Source organism: Lutra lutra, chromosome 4 (assembly GCF_902655055.1).
Source record: "Lutra lutra chromosome 4, mLutLut1.2, whole genome shotgun sequence".
NCBI classification, from domain to species: domain Eukaryota; kingdom Metazoa; phylum Chordata; class Mammalia; order Carnivora; family Mustelidae; genus Lutra; species Lutra lutra.
Window position 1 is genome coordinate 39,545,843 of NC_062281.1, and position 20,072 is coordinate 39,565,914.

Here is a 20,072-nt window from a genome sequence, read left to right on the forward strand (position 1 = left end):
TCCAGCCCTGACTCAGTCTGACCACTGGCTGGGGCAAATGTCTATACGAGAAGACACTATGTAATAGGAGGAGAAAAGGGCTCCTCTGAGCCCCAGGTGAGTTGGTCCTAAGCCGTAGGTGCCGCTGGTGAATCACTTCACTTTGAACAGGGAACGGTATCTCTGGGCCGTGGTTCTTTCCTCCTCGTTTCTTAAAATTTATTTGTACCAAGGATTTCCATGGCAGTGTGGGGAAGTCCATGACCCCTCCTCCAAATAAACTTGTTAAATGCCTGACATAAAATGCAACACCCACTAGGATGGCTACTATTTTAAAAATGGAGAATAACAGGTGTTGGTAAAAATACAGAAAACTTGGAACCCTTGTGCATGGCTGGTGGGAATGTAAAATGGTGCAGCCACCGTGGAATTTGGTTGGGCAGTTCTTCAAAAAGTTAAATGTAGATGGGGCACCTGGGTGGCTCAGTCGGTTAAGCATCCGACTCCTGATTTCGGCGCAGGTCATGATCTCAGGGTCGTGAGATTGAGCCCCGGGTCAGGCTCCATACTAGGTCTGGAGCCTGCTTCAGATTCTCTCTGCCTCTCTCTCTGCCCTTCTGCCTTTCTTCACTCACACACTTGTGTTCCTTCTCTCTCTCTCAAAAAAAAAGTTAAACATAGAATTTCCATATTTCTCAGCAATTTCATCCTTGAGATATAGCCAAGAAAAATTGAAAGCAAGGACTCAAACAGACACTTGCCCCTGTTCATGGCAGCATTATTCACAATAGCCAAAATGTAGAAACAAACTGTGTCCATCAGTATATGAATGGAGGCACAAAATGTGGTATACACATATAATGGACTATTATTTGGCCATAAAGAAAAAGTTCTGACACCTGCTATAACATGGATGAACCGTGAAAACATTATACTAAGGGAAAAAAGACACAAAAGCGCCACTATTCTATCACTCCACGTATAAGAAGTATTAAGAATAGGCAAATCCATAGCGACAGGAAGTAGAAAAGAAGATCCTGGGGAAGGGAAGATGGGGAGTTACTTCCTAACAGGTAGTTTCTGTTTGGGATGATGAAAAGTTCAGGAAAAAGTTCAGAAAAAGTGATGATGGCTGCACAATGATGTGAGTGTTCCTGATCCCGCTGAATTGTACGCTTCAAAATGTTCAAGATGGTTCATCTTATGCTGTGTGTCTCAATTACCACAATAAATAGACAAGTAAATGCAAAGGGTAAGAAAGGAGGCCAAGTATTTGAATTTCAGTTATCAAGATATTTAAAAGTTGGGGATGTAGTAATGTATGGACTTTAAAAAATAATATTGAGTAACAAGGTCGATGGGGCACCTGGGTGATTCAGTCAGTCAAGCGTCAGCCTTTGGCTCAGGTCATGATCCCAGGGTCCTGGGATCAAGGCCCGTGTCGGGCTCCCTGCTCAGCAGGGAGCCTGCTTCTCCCTCTCCTCCCCATTCATGTTCTTTCTCACTACCTCTGCGTCTCTCTCAAATAAATAAATAAAACCTAAAAAAAATAAAATAAAATAACAAGGTCAAAAGCGGGGGGGGTCTCCTAACTAGTGTAATTTCAAAGAAGCATTGCATGTCAACGGTATTTTTAAATATCTCTGCCGACTCCATGATGCGCCAAGGAGACATCTGCAGTTTCCTTTGGTGACACGGTGCTGCTGTTTATCCTGTGGTTTGTGGTTTACAATCATAATAGATGGAAATGCTCAGCTGCAGTTAGAGGTTAGTGAAAAAGTATGTGATTTTTTTCCCATCCAAATTATAGGCCCAATGAAGTCTGTCCAAGGACTCTGTTGGTCCATGGCCCCTGGGGTTAAAAACCTCTCAGCTCTCTTCTAGGTAAACCGATGTGATCTAGGAATGGCTTCATTTCTACATCATCAATAAATTAACATCTCTGATCAGATCTTTTCTTATCTGTAGCTGGAGACTGTCATCAAATCTACCTCTCAAGGGCTCTGTGAAGAAAAGGGAGATAAGGCAAGCAAAAGGTGCTTTCAAAACCTGTAGAGTCTTAAAGGCTAGGTATTACCAGAGAAACCTAATAGTCAATGGAGACTTCTTCCCCCCATACCTGGCACATCCGCCCCCAGGTCTCAGTGTTCCCTCAGAATTTTGGTAGGAGCTTTGAGAGCTATGGGAACAGAACGCTGAGCACTTATTGTTAAATACCATGCCCTGTGTTAAATAGTGCTATGACCTGTATTTTGTATGTACGCCGAAAGATTTGAAAATACAAATTAAGGAAAATGCCAATTACCAAAATAGACTTGAGAAGAAATAGGAAACCCCAATAAGACTCATGACTGTTAAAAAAAAAAAAAAATCAAATTAGATGTCAGAAATACCCTCTCTACAGAAGGCATTAGGCCCAGATGGTTTTATGAGTGAGTTCCACTGGCCCTAGAGGCCATCTCTCATGGATCCCATACAAATTTTCCCCCAAAAGACCTGTTCTGCCTGCAACTGGGGAATTTGCCTCAAACTCCAGAGCATGACAGGTAGGGGTCCAGAAAGGACTCTGCCATACCAACAGTGCCCGAAACAATGCTGGCCGTGCCCACTGTAGATCCTCAAGGCTATCTGTTCAATGAGTGGATGAATGGTAAAACTGAGGCAAATCATTAAACAAAAAAATAACGTATTAGAGCTAAACGATTTGGGTACAGAAAAATAGCTAGGTAAAATTGATGGCTTTTCTAGTCTTCTTCATTTTGGAGATGAATTCAAGTTTGCCTGGACCAAGAGGGTGGAGGAGCCTGCTTCCTTCAGTAGACGGGACCATCACACAGGACAGCCATAGGGACACTGGCCCTCTGGGCACTTGTGGATAAATAGTACCTTCTAGGGGGAGGGCATGCTTCCCTGGCTACCCCAGCAGTGAGTCCCAAACACTGAAGGATTCTGCATCTTTCACCTGGCCCAGCATAGCTCTTGTAATGTGGGGATTCTCAGGTCATACTCCTTCAGTGAATGGAGGCACATTCTGGAACAAGCCTTAGGGTCAGGGTGGGGGAATTAAGAGCTAGAGATGGAAAGCAGCCTCTCACAGAGGCTTTGCCTGCTCTGAGCCCTCTGGACTGGATTCCTCCACAGTTTACATTATGGGCCAACCTGACTTTAAAGACCTTTGAGGTTCATTCTCCCCAGGCTTCTCATGGCCCAAATGCCCCACATGGCACGTAATGCATCCTGCCTTTCCAAAGGTCCCTCCTGGCCCTGAGCCCATGTCATCAGATGCCTACATTCCTCATTTCTCCCCTACATCAGCTCCTTGTACATCTGGCCATCAGCTCCCTCTTTGATGTTCTCACTCCTTGGCTGGGCTGTGGCCTTACGATAACTTCTCCCTCCTTCTCCTTTCCCGGCCCCACCGTCCTCTGTGAAGCCAAAATACACACATGGCTCTCCTTTCATCTTTCCTTATAAATCAGCCTCCTCTGGATATACTGAAAGAAGGCTGTTCTGAGCTGGTGGTTCTCATTCTTGGCTCTTGAAAAGTCTTACTCGGACTTGGCTTCGCATCCTGGCTACGCTGTACTTGTTTCCCATCTCCAGCCCTAGGAAGTCGGCCGCCCAACCCACCATGTTTGTCTGACCTGCTCTAAGGACTCAGAAACCTCCACATCTCTGGAGTCTCTGAGCATGCTTCCCTGGCATGTGTCTGCAACATTCTATCACCTTGAAATGGGAATACATGGTAAGTCAGAAAGGAGAAAGAAGCTCTTTAGGAATGTGTCAGAGAAGACATATTGTCATCCATTGATGACAGGGAAGAGCAGAGCAACTTGTTCGGACCTGCATCACGTCCCCCACAATTCATAAGTTGAGGTCTTAAACCCTAGTACCTCAGAATGTGAGTGTATTTGCAGATGGGGTCTTTAAAGAGGTCATTAAAGTCAAATGACATCATTAGGGTGGGCTCTAATCTGATCTGACTGGTGTCCTCATAAGAAAAGGGAACTTGGAGGTAGACAGGTACAGAAGGAAGGCCACGTGAGGACACATGGGGCAACGGCAGCCCTTTGGAAGGCGGCAAAAGAGGTCTCAGAAAAACCCACACCTTGCCAACACCTTGATCATGGACTGCTAGTCTCCAGAAAGGTGAGAAAACAAATGTCTGGAGGTTAAGCTTCCCAGTGTGTGGTGCTTTGTTATGGCGGCCCTAAGAAACTAATAGACAACTCAAGTCTCTGTATTTCCTCTTGAGAATACATGAAATATGTATGGGTTGATCACTCAGGCGACTTTCTGAAATACCTCCTCTTGTATCTCCAGTATCTAGGGGTCATGAAATATTTAAACATGAACTTTTTAAAATAAAGATGATTATTCTTTATAATAATTTCAAAAGCATATAAAATGTTCTTTTAATATTTTCAGTGGAGACATGAAGAAAGATATAAGAAAGCATTTTATCAAATTTGTAGATGATTCTGAATTGCTATGTTAAGGAAGAAAAAGATTTTTTTTTAAAGATTTTATTTATTTATTTGACAGAGAGATCACAAGCAGGCAGAGAGGCAGGCAGAGAGAGGAGGAAGCAGGCTCCCTGCTGAGCAGAGAGCCCGATGCCAGGACTCTGAGATCATGACCTGAGCCGAAGGCAGCAGCTTAACCCACTGAGCCACCCAGGCGCCCCAAGGAAGAAAAAGATTTTAATCAAGAATGAATAACTTAAATGAAGAAGATAAAATTTAATGCAAAAAAAAAAAACCCTCAAAATGTCCTACTTAAGTTAAAAACACCTGCTCTATGATGGCTATTAAGCCACTCAGAGTAAAGGTCTAGTTACATTCACGACTGCAAGCTGTATATGAATTAACCAAAAAAGCAAAAACAATTAACCTGTAATCATTCTTTTCATTCATTCAATTAACATTGCCAGAAATGAAGCCCAGGGATTCAACAAATTATATGTTGCCAATCACTAAAAATTTCTCAGTTTCTCTCTTGCTTAAAATTTGTTACTGGAAAGGCTCCTACGGCAGATTGTTCCTGGAAAGAAAATACTTAGCTTTTTTTTTTCTTTGGTAGGAGAGAAAGTTCTTATCTCCTAGTTCAGTTCCTAATTCTGCAGGCAACTCCATAGAATCCTAGACCATGAGGGTTCACAGATTAGAGGCTTATTTTAAAACCACACAAGGGGGGGTGCCTGGGTGACTCAGCGGGTTAAGCCTCTGCCTCCGACTCAGGTTATGATCTCAGGGTCCTGGGATCAAGCCCCACATCAGGTTCTCTGCTCAGCGGGGAGCCTGCTTCCCCCTTTCTCTCTGCCTGCTGCTCTGCCTAGTTGTGATCTCTCTCTCTCTCTCTCTCTCTCTCTCTCTACTTTAAATAAATAAATAAAATCTTAAAATAAAATAAAATAAAAAACAAAAACCACACAAGGCTTTCCGCATCCCCGAAGCCTGAGGAGGCAAACTGTTTTCCTTCCTGGGCTACAGAATTTCGCATGGAAGGAAAACCTGTTCCCTTGAAAGCACGGGTGTTTGGTTCTCCCCTGCCTCTGTGAGGTCTTGACAAGCCTGGACCCTTCTGTAACACGGCCTTCAGAGAGCCCCTCGACCTTTTCAAGTTAAACATTCTAAGGTCTTTCACATCTTTTCCACATGCCCTGGCTTCAGAAACCTTCGCCACCCTGGCAGCTCCTCTCTAGACACTCCTCTTTGCTCATTTGTTCGTTCATTTACTCCTCCAGGTGTTAACAGAGTCCCTGCTATGGATCTGGCACGTTACCGGTCACTGCAGATTCTACACAGACGACGCCAATCGCGGCACAGCCTAGAAGTGCCACACTGGGACACAGGGCCTGTTGGGGGAAGGCACTGTTGGGGTATTAAATCCCGACCTAAGAAGATTAGGAATGCTTCCGTTGAGCCCTGAAAGATGAGTCCAGTTGGGTTAGACAGAAGAGAAGAGGAAGAGTCATGGAAAAGGATTTGAACAGAGGAAAAAGCCTGTTGCATTCCCATATCCCTCCTCTGCTGCTCAATGGTGACTGACCTTGAACACGACATTTCACCTCTCTAAGCTTCAGTTTCTTCATCTGTAAAATGGGCACAATAATACAGAGTGACGTGTGACGTGCTAGCACAGTGCCTGACACATAGAGCTGCTTCCCCACCTCCACCAAAAAAAAAGACAGCCCTCATTATCATCACTTTAGTTATTACCATCAGTTAGGGAGAGCTTGGACGTGATTGGCCGAGGGGTAAGATCCGGTACCCTGCCCTTAGACAGGACAAGCCATCAAGGGAAAGAAAAGAAGAGAGGCTATGTCACCCACAGGAAAGGTGCTCCCCACTGCCACCCCCTCACAGACGGCACTGCACGGGCCAAACACATGGGCAAGCTGAGGATAAAACATCCTGGAACTGAAGAAAGAAGTAAGGGAGGGAGGGAGAGATTTAAGAGGGAGAGAGAAAGGAGAGTTACAGAAAAGGAGGGGGATAAAGGGTTTAAGAGAGAAGAGAAAGGAAGAAAGAAAGGGAGACAGGAGAATCTGTAGGAGAAAAAAAGGTCAAGTTACTTATTCACTGGCTAGGAAGGCTTTTTTTTTTTTTTTTTAAAGATTTTATTTATTTATTTGAAGAGAGAATGAGCAGCGGGGGAGAGAGAGAGAAGCAGACTCACCACCAGCAGACTCACTGCCCAGCAGGAAGCCCGATGCAGGGCTCGATCCCCAGACCCAGAAATCACGACCTGAGCCAAAGGCAGATGCTTAACCTTAACCAACTGAGCCACCCTGGGGGGCCCCTGGCTAGGAAGGCTTTGTAACTTATTGGAAGTCAGATAGTAGGCTTTTTTTTTTTTTTTTTTAATTCTTCCAGTACAATTACAAGATAAGAATTCGGAATCCGGTTTATACAGTTTATTCAACATGAATGCTAACAGAGACACTGGTTTGTACACGAAGCAGCGAGCACAGGCAGGGAGAGATGCATTTTATGCATCGGGGCTGAACAGCAGCCATGTCAGCCCCTCCCCCCCAACCTGAGTCCTTGTTTCTAGCTGCCATTGTATAGCCCGGATGCACAGTGGAGGGCTGAAGAGGGCATGTGATGGCACTTCAAAGGACTTTACTTTTGAAAAGTCCTGCTATAGTGAAAACAATCTGATAAGCTCTACCCTTCATTTTTATAATCAGATCTGATAACAAAGACACACACCAGCCACTGGATTGTTTAGCTGTGTGTTAATCCATCTGCTAGAAGAGGCTGGCTCCCTGCACGGTGGGGAGGACCCCTTCGCCAACTCCCCATGGAGAGAAAACTCCCAGCAGCTTATTTTCAAAGCTTCAGAAGGGGTGGACCCAGCCTACAGTCAGTTAGTTGATACTCTCCAACTACAGTGTTCTTACAGATGTTACTTACCCCTGCATCCCTGCATTGTGTTTCTGGCTCGTGCCCCACAGCATCTCCTCCTAAAATCCTTTCCTCCTGCCCATCCCCCTGACCCTACTTTCTAGATTTCTCTTCTACAGTGATTCTCCAATAGAGAGCTCCAGAAAGGCAACCTCTCAGGTTCCCAATTCAGACCTACTGAATCAAACCCCCTGTGCTCCTACTGTCCCCTCTACCTCCCTGTCTGATCCTGCTACTCCACCCCACCCGCTGTCCTGCCCCCTCTCCCCTTCTTGGTCCTACTGCCCAGCCTCCTACCTGATTCTACTGCTCCACCTCTTCTGTTTCAAAACCCTCCTTAGCCTCCAGATTATGGTTCCCCCTCGGCTCTCCCACCTGGAGAAAGTGAAAGAAAGCCAAGGATTGCACTGGGAGGTTCAACCACAGAAGCCAGAGAAGGGACATCAGGAAGGCACAGGAATTAGTTCTGTCATCGCATCCTAGATGAGACCTGAAGATCACTGACTTCAACCACCTCCTTTGGTAGATGAACAAACCAGAGGACCCAGCGACCTGCCCAATGTCATCTGCTAAGCATTAGTGGAATCAAGACTACAACCGTCCACATGGGGATGAAATCAGCCACCTGTACGTCTCATCCACTCAGTCATTCAACAAGCACCGAGCTTTACTGTGGGCTGGACCCAACACCAGGGCTTGAGGTCCACAGACCCCGGGGGAATCAGCAGCAGCAGCATCTCCAAGTACAGATGGGCATTTCATGGTCTGCTCAGAAACTCCTGGTCAGGGAGCAAGCTCGAGTGTGAGGTGCCTTTTTCTTTGTTCAAACACACCTTCCCTAAGCCATGCAACTTCTCCCTAAGAGGGGTAGGGTGGGAATGGGCATCTTTTCTTCCTGGGTTAGCAGAAGCTTTAACAAGCTTGCCAAATTGCTTAGCTTCTCTGAGCGTGGGCTTCCTCTCCTGAAAATGAGATAAACCAATAACCACCTTGCAGTGTTTCATCTTTTTTCTCTCAGATTCAGTGAGCTAGCAGAGTCCTACTCCTAGCAGCAGCTCCATAAATGAGAGCAGCCTCCCAGAGGTGCTCTGAGACCTGAGAAACCGTCTTGATCTTCAAAGGTTTATAGTCTGGTGGTAAAAACAAGGCAAGTCCAAAAATATCCAGAGTAGGAATCCATCTTGGGTAGGTGCTGCTCTGACCCCTTGGAAGATAAGGCAGACAGGGTTGACCACTTAGCAGAGGACCCGCAGGGGGCGTGGCCCATCCCGGGAGGGTCCTGCCTGGCTGGGAGAGGGACAAGTGGCATTTGGACTGGCCCTGACTGATCACTGGCCTTAACCAAGGAAAGAAATTCCAGGTAGAAGAAAGAGGCTCAACAAAGCCCCTGAAAGCTCAGGGAAGGAGACAAAAGTTCAAATCTTGATAAAGTGGCTCCAGGGCATATAAAGCCTGTGGCTTCAAGGGGTCTGTCACTCCAGGAGCCAGAAACTCTGATTGCCTGTGGCATCTGCTGTTCCTCCCTCACTGAGGGTGCCAACGCGTGTCAATTAGGAGGATTGTTTTAGGATGCTGAAATTCATTTACTGGCAGCCAACCCCTGAAAATGTTAATTATTTTCAACTTAAGCGAAAACCTCCATTGGCAAGAGAGTAGGACATTCTTACACTCAATTCTCTTGGCTGGCCCCTTCCTTCGGGCATGTTGCTAATTTCGCAGGTTTCAGGTCCTTATGTGAAACACATTGCATTCTCACTAGTATTTTGATGTCAGATTTCATTAGAAAAGTATGCAAGAATAGAAATAAGTCCCTCATAAGTGCTGTGATTTCCAAGGAACAGAACTTGGAGCTGTACACGGTGAGTTTTTGGAGTGTATCCATTAGCTTTATTTTTAAGTAGTAAATTAACTGTTGTGAAAAAATTTCACTGAATTTTGTAGCCCTGACCTCTGGAATTTTCCCTAGAGAGTATATGTTGGCGGGGGTAGAGGGGGTGCATCGGGGAGAAGGGGTTCAGCTCCCCCCATCCCTTAACCGTATTATGGGGCTAGCCTCCTTTAAAACCTCTACCTTCCACTTAAAACACTCTCTCTTAAATCACAAACACAAACTCTGTGTGGGTACTATTGCTCCAAAGGTGTATCTGTTACAGGGAAGAGAAGAGGTTTCGAGGTTAGCAGAAATAAAATGAGCGAGTTTGGTAAATTTAGAAAAGAATGCGCATGTCAACAGGACCTTGTAGAAGGCAAACAAAACAGGGAGAGCCAGCCCACAGAAGCGGAGTCGCTTTGTGGACTCTCGTTCTAGGAGGGAGGAGGAGTCCAGTAGAGTGGGAGTTTGGGCAAAGGGTTAAGGTTTCCAAAAGCCTGATAAGAATCCTGCGGTTCCCCTGGCAACAGCTCTGCCCCCATAAGGCAGTGATAGAGTAAAGAAAAAAACTGTGCACAAGCAAAGCAGACAGTAAATGGGGAGGAGACAACATGACTTCTGGTGCACCCCACCTTGAAGGGAGCCTAAGGAGGAGCTGGGAGTTTGGGAGGGGATGTGCACCACTGATAAAGAATGAGGACAGAGGTATGAATCTGGAAGCTTTCGCTGGCTTACACTCTGGGTACAGCCCATGCTGCAGCCCCGACTCCACTTGCTAGCCTGGATGCCTGGAAGGGACTTGGAGCTGGAGAATGGGCTCCTTCATTCTCCTGATGGCCTGTGCATTAGAGGCTCTCCCTGCCCTTTGCCACAGCCCAGGAAGGCTGAGGATGTCCAGATGGCACAGTGAATGGAAAGAGGGTCAGCAGTGATCACTACCAGTGCCCAAACTCTTTGTTGGAGCCCCGGAGACCCCGGCCCTCAGTGATTTGGTTCCCTCCTCCAGGCTTGTCTCCAGCTCACACCACCCGCCTCATGGTGTGGCAGTCCCCCAGTGCCTGACCGGGTCCCACCTGACGCTCGGGCCTCAGTCCTCCTGCCCGCTCATCCCTCAACGGGGGAGCTCTGCTTTCACCAGGAACGCTGCCCTAAACCAGCTGTTTTCCAAGGGTGGTTTAGGGGTCCCTGAGGGTTCCTGAGATCTCTTCAAAGGGCCCATGAGGTCAGAACTATACCCATAATAGCACGAATGTTTGCTTTTTATATTACTATTTTCCAGTGAGTACACAGAGCATGAAAAGTTTATTGATGTGGTTTTCATTTCCACATTGCAGCTAACCTTTAAGAAACTACCATTTGCCAAGTTTTGGTGTCATCTCAAAGAAGAATATCCACAATTACATGAAAAGGAGATTAAAATGCTTTTCCTTTTTCAGACTACGTTATCTGCGGGAGGCCATATTTTCTTCATGTGGTCCAACCAAAACAACATTTCATGACACACTCAATGGACAAGGTAAGAATCCAGCTGTCTTCCGTTAAGCCAGACACGGAAGAGATTTGCAAAAATGTAGAAGAGTGCCACTCTTTTTTAACTAAGAAAAGGTCGCTTTTTTGCAAATATTTATATGTACATTAGGGGTTATGTTGCAGGTCTCTTATTGTTATTTTTAAATTAATTAACTCATTAAGGAATTTTTTTTTTTAAGTTCTCCACTTCAGCTTATGACCCAGTAAATGTCAATAGATCTTCGGGGTCCTCAATAATTTTTTACTGTAAAGTGATCCTGAGACCAAAATGTTTGAGACCCACTGCCTTACATTGAGTGAACGGCAGGCCGCGTGGAGCTGTAGGGTAGCTAATGTCATTTCTGCTGCACATCAATGCACCAAATTAACGATCTTTGTCCATGCCTGTCTCCCCCACTACACCTGTGCTTCCTGAACCCACAATGTCTGCCACAAAGCAGAACTCGATGAATGAAGGACGTGGAAGTTAAGCCCACAGGACACACATCACCCCAGACTACCGCCTGGGCTGCCTGCAAACATTCGTAAGTGGGGCACATATCTATATGCATTATTTTTTTTAATTGGCTCAAGTTGTTACTGGAACTCTGATTTGACTTTAGACATACAGTATAATTTTTTTTTAATCAAAAAATTCAAATGAGGAACTAACCTAAGAAACAATTCTGTTTCTCTGTTAAAACTTTTGGAGACATCCTTGCACGTAAGTACCTAGTGAAATAAGTCACCCAGGGTATACGTTCAATACAGACACAATGATTTGCCATAAAAGTGAAATGTGCCCGGGCAATGTTTAGAACATCGAAAACAAATAGCTGAGAAAAGCAAACGCCCATAACAGGGAAGATACAATATCCTGAGAATGAAGAGGAAATCAAAGTATTGGGGCAAGGACTCCAGTGAATGTGGCTTCTGCGTCTTTGTTCCCTGTCAAAGGAAGACCAAATGCAGATGACACTTGAGAATCCAGGCCAAAGCTGTGGTTTTTGCCTTCCAGTTTCATGATTCTCACTCAACCACATTCACGGGTCCAGCAGCCCTCCAAGCATACCTGGGAGTGGCCAATGGCCACTCTCTGGAGTGAGAAGAGGCACCCTGTTCCATCCTTCTTGTCTCTGGCACATTCTCCAGCAAAATGAGGAATAGGAGGCAATACTGGACGTGGGGCTGATTTCAGACGACGAGGGGTTTCTACTTCAAAGCCTGAGCTTGGGGTGACAGAGAGGGCAGTGAATGCTGACAGCTAGCTAGGGAAGATGCAGTGTGTGTGGGTGGAGGGAAGGAATTTGGGGCCAAGAGGAGTATGTTTTTCCAGCTAAGTGTGTGGTGGCTCATTCTGAAAGCCCCATCAGAAACCCAACTGGGGGGGTGCCTGGGTACCTCAGTGGGTTAAAGCCTCTGCCTTTGGCTCAGGTTCTGATCTCAGGATCCTGGGATCGAGCCCCGCATCAGGATCTCTGCTTAGCGGGGAGCCTGCTTCCCCCCCTCTCTGCCTGCCTCTCTGCCTACTTGTGATCTCTCTTTCTCTGTCAAATAAATAAATAAAAATTAAAAAAAAAAAAAAAAGAAAGAAAAGAAAAGAAAGAAACCCAACTGGGCAGTTGCGGCTGGTGCCATATGAATCAGGCATTTTAAGTTTTTTTTTTCCCTCTGTGTGTGTGTATGTGTGTATGTGTGTGTATACACATACACGTTCATCATCTTGAATTTGTTTTTAAAAAAGCCCTTCTGCGTACTAGACATGCCCCAGTCCAAGCCACATCTGCAAAGGTCTTTATGCTGATGTCACTATGGAAACACATTCTCAGAAGACTAAAGACAAGAAGGCCCAATATCATGGGGTCATCATTTAGTGAAAGATTTTAACCTCTCAAAACAGAGTGTTTGATCACTAGCCATCAGGGAGATTCAAATTAAAACCACATTGAGATACCACCTTACATCAGTTAGAATGGCCAAAATTAGCAAGACAGGAAACAACATGTGTTGGAGGGGATGTGGAGAAAGGGGAACCCTCTTACACTGTTGGTGGGAATGCAAGTTGGTGCAGCCTCTTTGGAGAACAGTGTGGAGATTCCTCAAGAAATTAAAAATAGAGCTACCCTATGACCCTGCCATTGCACTACTGGGTATTTACCCCAAAGATACAGATGTAGTGAAAAGAAGGGCCATCTGTACCCCAATGTTTATAGCAGCAATGGCCACGGTCGCCAAACTGTGGAAAGAACCAAGATGCCCTTCAACGGACGAATGGATAAGGAAGATGTGGTCCATATACACTATGGAGTATTATGCCTCCATCAGAAAGGAGGAATACCCAACTTTTGTAGCAACATGGACGGGACTGGAAGAGATTATGCTGAGTGAAATAAGTCAAGCAGAGAGAGTCAATTATCATATGGTTTCACTTATTTGTGGAGCATAACAAATAGCATGGAGGACAAGGGGAGATGGAGAGGAGAAGGGAGTTGAAGGAAATTGGAAGGGGAGGTGAACCATGAGATACTATGGACTCTGAAAAACAATCTGAGGGTTTTAAAGGGGCGGGGGGGTGGGAGGTTGGGGGAACCAGGTGGTGGGTATTAGAGAGGGCACGGATTGCATGGAGCACTGGGTGTGGTGCAAAAACAATGAATACTGTTACGCTGAAAAGAAATTTAAAAAATAAATAAATAAAAACCAGAGTGTTTGGGGGTTCCCCTGGTCTCTGATTGTAATTCTGAATGCTGAGATGAGCAGGCAGTTGGGCACTTCTCTCAATAGCCTTCGTAGGGGGTCAGATTCTGCCAGCTGGCCACCAAGCTATAAAACACAGCTTCAGAGAACTTCATAGAACAACAGCTGTCATAAAGCTATCACTCATTGCCTCCCTAGAGTTTACATTTAACTTATTTTCTCCTCACAAAAATATTCCAAGGTCAGCATTAACATTCCCATTTTTATGGATGGGGAAACTGACCTCAGAGGGACTACACCGCCTAAGTATACACATGTAGTAAGTACCAGATCTATGCCAAAACCCATTCTCTTTCCACGGGCCAACCTTCCTATTACCTCCACACCTGCGCTTGCCAGAGCCTGTACTTACAACCAGCTCCATTTATCCACACTCTATATGTTTTTAGGATCTCTCCTTTCTCTTGCAGAAAGATAAAAATTCACCTGAAGAAAACATGTCCATAAGAGAACCCTGATATTTTCTACTCCAAATATCTTTATTCCATTCACAGTGTCCCCACCTCTCTTCTGAGGCTGCTCCCACCTTCCATGAACCCACCTACTCGTTTTCCCACGCTACCATGCAGGGAAGCATTATTAACACGGATTAGCTGGACAAATCCAATTAAAAATTCTCCTAACACCTTTGTTCAGAGAAGTACCACCAGGACCTTTTCAGATCTTTTCCTTGACCTTTTCAGATCTTTTCCTTGCATACCGGAGAAAAGTCATGAGCCTCAGATTAAACGGAAGGGTCTGAAATAGAAGGGTTTCAATTTCATTTTGAGAACCCCATGCACTCATTGCCGATGAGATCTACTCCCTCTGCCACCCCACCCCATCCCCCAAAACCCAGGGATAAGAGAGCTTCCCTACTGACATGTGTCCATCCCCTGGTCCGAAGGTCCACCCTTAAGCACCTCTTCCTATTTGCTTCAGAGGCAGAGCCCCGATCACTCACCCAGGAGGGCCGTCTGGGGGTGGGTCCGAGCGTGTCTCCCTCTGGAGATGGACCTCGAGGGAGGCCGCTCCCTGGCCTCAGCGGGGAGGAGAAGAAAGGTCTGTCCAAGCACCAACAGAAAGCAGCCCACCAGCATCTTTTCCATTATCGAGAAGAGGAGGAGGGGAAGCCTGTGACAGACACAACAGAAGGGAGCAGGGTGAGATTTCCAGGTCTCCTTGACCTCTAGGCGCTGCAGACCCGCTGTGCCACCTTTTCAGTATCAAACGTGCCCCTTGTCCTTAAAATGTCATTTATGTGTTTGATCCTTAAGAACCCAAGGAACTTCCATTGGGAGGTTCCTGAATACTCTTGAGCAGGGCAAGCGTATGAAAATTTTTCAACACTTTGTTCTCTCTGAGACTGAATGGAAAACTTGACAGGGAAAAAAAAACTAACCTCAGGTTTCTCTTTAGTTATTTATTATCAATTGTTTATAATCATATTTCATATCTTGGATTTGAAAAAAGGAAAAAGTATATCAGAAGATTCCAAGTACCATTACTCCTTCAGTCTGATAATAGTGTATCCTACAAATTAATATATATAAATTCCCAAGGCATTCAGGTCTGGCGGACACAAGGTAGCATCCCATAGCGAGCCTCCCAGCCTCCCTGCCTCCCTGCCTCCCCCACACGTCGATGAAGAGGCAGCATGGTATAGTAGGCAAGGGCCTGGACTCTGGCACCAAACTTCCTGGCTTTGAATCCCAACTCTGACACTCACCAACTGTTTAAGACCCTGGCCAAGCTACTTAACCTCCCGAGCCTTGTGGGAATATGGGATACTATTAGTTAATTGAGTGAGTTAATACATGTAACTGAAGCATTTAGCATAGTGCCTGGCACACATGGGGAGGTGGGGACAAGCAAATGAGCAAAGGAGCTGGGGGACCAGAAAATAGGATCAAACCCAGTGTTGAGCAGGAAGCTCTCGGGTGCATAAAGAACTCTAACTCTGAGTTGAGCTCCAGGTATCCCCAGGAGCAAGGGGACTTAGAACCAGAAGAACCCTGTCTACCAGGACAGCACTGCCTTTACCCGTTTTCTGTATTGGCATAGCCGGTATAGAGGCTCAGAAGGATTCTAAGCAGGGAAGTGACAGGGTCAGAACCAGGTCTTCCCAGGATAGCCAGTCTCAACGTTTCACATGGGATGAGAAAGGAACTTGGCCACATGGTGAGTGACATCAAGACTATTCTGTCTGGGGGCACTTGGGTGGCTCAGTGAGTTAAGTATCTTGACTCTTGATTTTGGCTCAGGTCATGATCTCAGCATCGTGAGACCGAGCCCCATGTCTCGAGCTTGAGATTCTCTCTCTCCCTCTGCCCCTGCCCCCCATCCACTTGCCACCACCACCCCCTGCTTGCACTCTTTCTGTCTCAGAAAAATAAATAAATCCTAAAAAAAAAAAAAAAAAGACTGTCCTGACTGGCAAAACCTCATGGAGAAGGCAATGTCCTGAGACTAGGTTTAAATTTCCCACTTCTACGCATATAACGAGTGTCATTGCAATTTATTAATTTACATAAATTAGGTGGGGAGGAGGGAAGACTTAAGGTGGAACAACATTTAAGTAACCTCACACGCATATAAAATCTTTACTGAGTTCTTATCTCGTGCTTGGCAATTGCACCCAACTGACTTCATTTTATCCTCATGCCTATCTTGCAGAAATCAGAATGATTACCTCTGCTTTTTAGAGATGAGGAAACGGAGGCTCAGAGCAGCTCACTTGATCAAGGTCAAACAGCTAAAGTAGCAGAGCAGGGATTCAAACCTAGGGTAAGGAGGTCAATTTACCAAGTCAGTGATTAGCAGAAAACCCAATGAGCTACTGGTAAAATCCCCAGAATACAATTCACGAAAGGGCATGGCTGTTTCGCTATCAGAGGCAGGAACAAGGCAGGGCCAGGGCAAAGACCATTTCCCAAAACTTAAAAAAGAAAAAAACCACCTCGGTAATTAGTGAATAGTTTGTTCAGCAAATTGCTTTCAGGAGTTAACATGGCGATAAACCCAGGCTGTCAACCTTCAAAGTCCACAGTTTTGCACACTTGCTGTATACAGCTAAGTCACTTTCCCCCTATGCATTAAAATTATATTAAAAATAGCAAATGTTTGGGGGCGTCTGAGTTGTTCAGTCGGCGGGGTGTCTGCCTTTGGCTCAGGTCATTATCACGGGGTCCTGGGATCTAGCCCAGCATCAGGCTCCCCACTCTGCAAGGAGCCTGCTTCTCCCTCTCCCACTCCCTGCTTGTGCTCTCTCTCACTCTCTTTCTCGCTCTCTCTCTCAAATAAATACAAAAAATCTTAAAAAAAAAAAAATAGCAAGTGTTTGTACAGCCCTTCTATGTGCCAGGCACTGGGCCAAATGCTTAATTTAAGTGTATTAAGTCATTTAATTCTAGCAGTGACTCAGAGAAGGTTGGTGATTTACCTAAGGTTATGCAGCTGATAAAGCCGTAAGGCTTGGGGGCATACAGGCTCATTCCTGAGAACTACAGCCCCCAGCTTTTTAAAAAGATTAAATTCTTCACTAATTAGATTGGCCCCTTTTCATAGCTTTAACTGTGAGATTCCTTCTGAGAAAAGGAACACTTAGAAGATTGTGCCTCTTTCTCTAGTCTTAAACCTACTATTTACTTTCCAGCTTCCTGGGTATTTATCACATTTTATATGACTTTATAAGTGTGTTATGTCATTTATATGTGATTTATTATTTTACTGCTTTCTCCCTCCTCCAAACTGAGAAAATACCAAAGCCCCCTTTATTTATTTTCAAACGTATACAACATGTTCTCTAGGCCCACTTCCAACCTGACATATTTGCATTTAAATCCAAAAATTTGGAACATCATGTGGTGGGTGATTAGCATTTTCCAAAAACAATTTCATGTGGTTGGGGTTCTGCTGATTTCAAGAGGTATTTGTATTTTCAAATCACCATCACTAACCAGAAGGCACTAAGGATAGGGGAAGGGTAGGGAATGAAAAATAAACAGAGCTTGGGGCCCCTGGCTGGCTCAGTCACTAGAGCATGAGACCCTTGATCTCGGAGTGGTGAGTTCAAGCCCCATGTTGGGCATGGAACTTATTTAGAAAAAGAAAACACAGAACTAAGCACTTCTAGGTGTTGAACACTGAACAGATTACTCTTATCTTCTCTGTGCCTCAGTCTCCTAATCTTTAAAGTGGGAATAAGAAATACACCTGGTTGTTGTAGGGATTAAATCAGTCCATATATATAAAGCACATAGAATAGAGAATGGCACATAGTAAGTGCTCAGTAAGCTATTTGTTGTTCTTATCATTATACAATCAAACCAATTAATATAAAGTACACAATGGTCATTTGTCATATTAAGCCATTTAACACACATGAAATTAACATTTATGCTTATTTATTTATGACCAGTATAATAGAATGATGACATACAAATACATAACTTAAAAATAACACTAGTATCTGAAAGTATTTAAAACTTTTCTTTTTCAAACTGCAGTGGCACAACCAGTCACAAGCTGGTCAAAAAGATTTGCCCAACATTTCTGATCTGTTATTTATATCCAACTGTATAAACTCTTATAAACCCAATAAGAAGAAGACAAAAAAACCCATCTGAAAATATGTGAAATATTCAAATGGTCACACCAGCACAGGTGACCAACTGTCCTGGTTTACCCAGAACCGTCCATGTTTTAGCACCAGAAGTCCTGCATCCTGATAAACTCCTCGGTCCTGGCAAGACTGAGATGTTTCCTCTTGCTACCAGCAACCTCACTCCTCGGAATTTACCCAAAAGATACAAAAACTCATCCACACAAAGACTTATACTCAGATGGTCCTAGAAGCTTTATTTATAAAAACTAAAAACAGGATACCACCCAAACGTCCACGTGTTGATGAGCAGATTAATTAACTGTGGTACCTCCATACAATGGAATGCTACTCGGCAACTAACGGTTGAATCTTAAAAGAATTAAACTGAGTGCAAGCAGCCAGACACAACAGATCACATACGAATGAGTCTGTCTATGTGACATTCAATAAAAAGCAACACTACAGGACAGAAAGCAGATCCGTGGTTCCAGGGTCCTGGGGGTTGGAAGAGAAGATCAGCTACAAAGGGTCATTAGGGAAATTGGGGGGCAGGGGTGGAAATTAAGTGTTTATATCATGATTATGGTGGAGGATACATAGATCTATACATTTGTCAGAACTCCTCAAACTGTCCCCTAAAAATGATGAAATTTATTGGTATGTAAGTTATACTTCAAAATGCTGTTTAAAAGAAACTAAAGGGATAGGGGAAAGAATATTGTACACACGCCCACATAAAACCAGTACGACAATATTAATACAGGCAAGATAGACCTTTTTAAAAAATCAAGTGATAGGGCGCCTGGGTGGCTCAGTGGGTTAAGCCTCTGTCTTCGGCTCAGGTCATGATCTCAGAGTCCTGGAATCGAGCCCCACATCGGGCTCTCTGCTCAGCAGGGAGCCTGCTTCCTCCTCTCTCTCTGCCTGCCTCTCTGCCTACTTGTGATCTCTGTTTGTCAAATAAATAAATAAAATCTTTAAAAAAAAATGAAGTGACAGTGAAACAAGAGAAAAGAAGTCAGGGCATGGAACCCTTATTCATAATGTTGCTCAGCTGAGCACTTAGAGCTGAGAGCATTTGAAGGACGGGCACCAGTTCTAGCTGGGAAATGGGCTGATGCTTGAGAAACGGGTCCTCTCATGTATGGGCATAGGAGGATGGTTGTGCTGGGAAACAGAGGTTAATTCAATCTGAACAGATTCCATGAAGCATTTAGGGGCACAGAAAGAATATCTTTTAAAAAATACAACAGCTTTGACTTTTGTTTTAACAGTGTTTCTCCTCTCCAGGGGACAATGAGTCTTTTCATTAAGCTTTAACAAGGGGTGGGGGAAAAGGGAGAGGAGACCGCTCTGACCCTCTTAGCCTTGGGTTCTTCTAAGTGTCCCCATTCCAAATAAACTGTCCGGCGAGTGGAATCGCAGTAGAGCCATCAGGATGCGCTGTGGGCCTTGAGAGGAGAGGCCCGGCCTGTTAGAACACCCTGCGGGATCTTAGTGCGAGGACTTCTCTCTCTGGGTTTTAGTCAGCTGTAAAACGAGAGGCGTGGCGTGAGAGCCCTGTTTCTCAAGCCAAACCAGGCCACAGGCCAGCACAATCCTGCGATCCTAAAGAAGGTTGGGCATGACTTTCTCAAGGTGGTAAACTCTGTCTGGACAGGAAGAGAAAGGGGGGGTAAGCCGTTACTATTTTTTAAGTGCCTACTATGTGCCGGGTAGTGACCTTGGGCATTCTGGGTATTATCATCTCACTGGATCCCTACAATCCTTCTGCAAAGTGGACGAGTTCCCAGTTTTATGCTACTCTCCAAGACACTCTCCCAGCCCTGAGAGCTAGCTAAGGGACAAAGCCAACTTTCTATCCCTGCCATCTCCCCAGCCGGAGGAACTCAGATTCTTGTCATAGCCGGTGCGTCCCTCCATGCTGGTCCCCTTGGCCTGGGAGCCCTATGTTAACCAA

The 20,072-nt window shown here is 45.0% G+C and overlaps 1 protein-coding gene across 2 annotated transcripts in view; it reads right to left on the reverse strand.

Moving 5' to 3' along the window:
* MATN2 (matrilin 2) overlaps positions 1-20,072 on the reverse strand; it is a 130,767-nt gene that overhangs the window by 104,734 nt on the left and 5,961 nt on the right. For both annotated transcript variants that reach the window (XM_047725846.1, XM_047725845.1), the window contains exon 2: positions 14,471-14,640. In XM_047725846.1, the coding sequence (XP_047581802.1) occupies positions 14,471-14,615 (145 nt within the window). In that variant the 5' untranslated portion in view covers positions 14,616-14,640. The remainder of the gene's footprint in view (positions 1-14,470; positions 14,641-20,072) is intronic.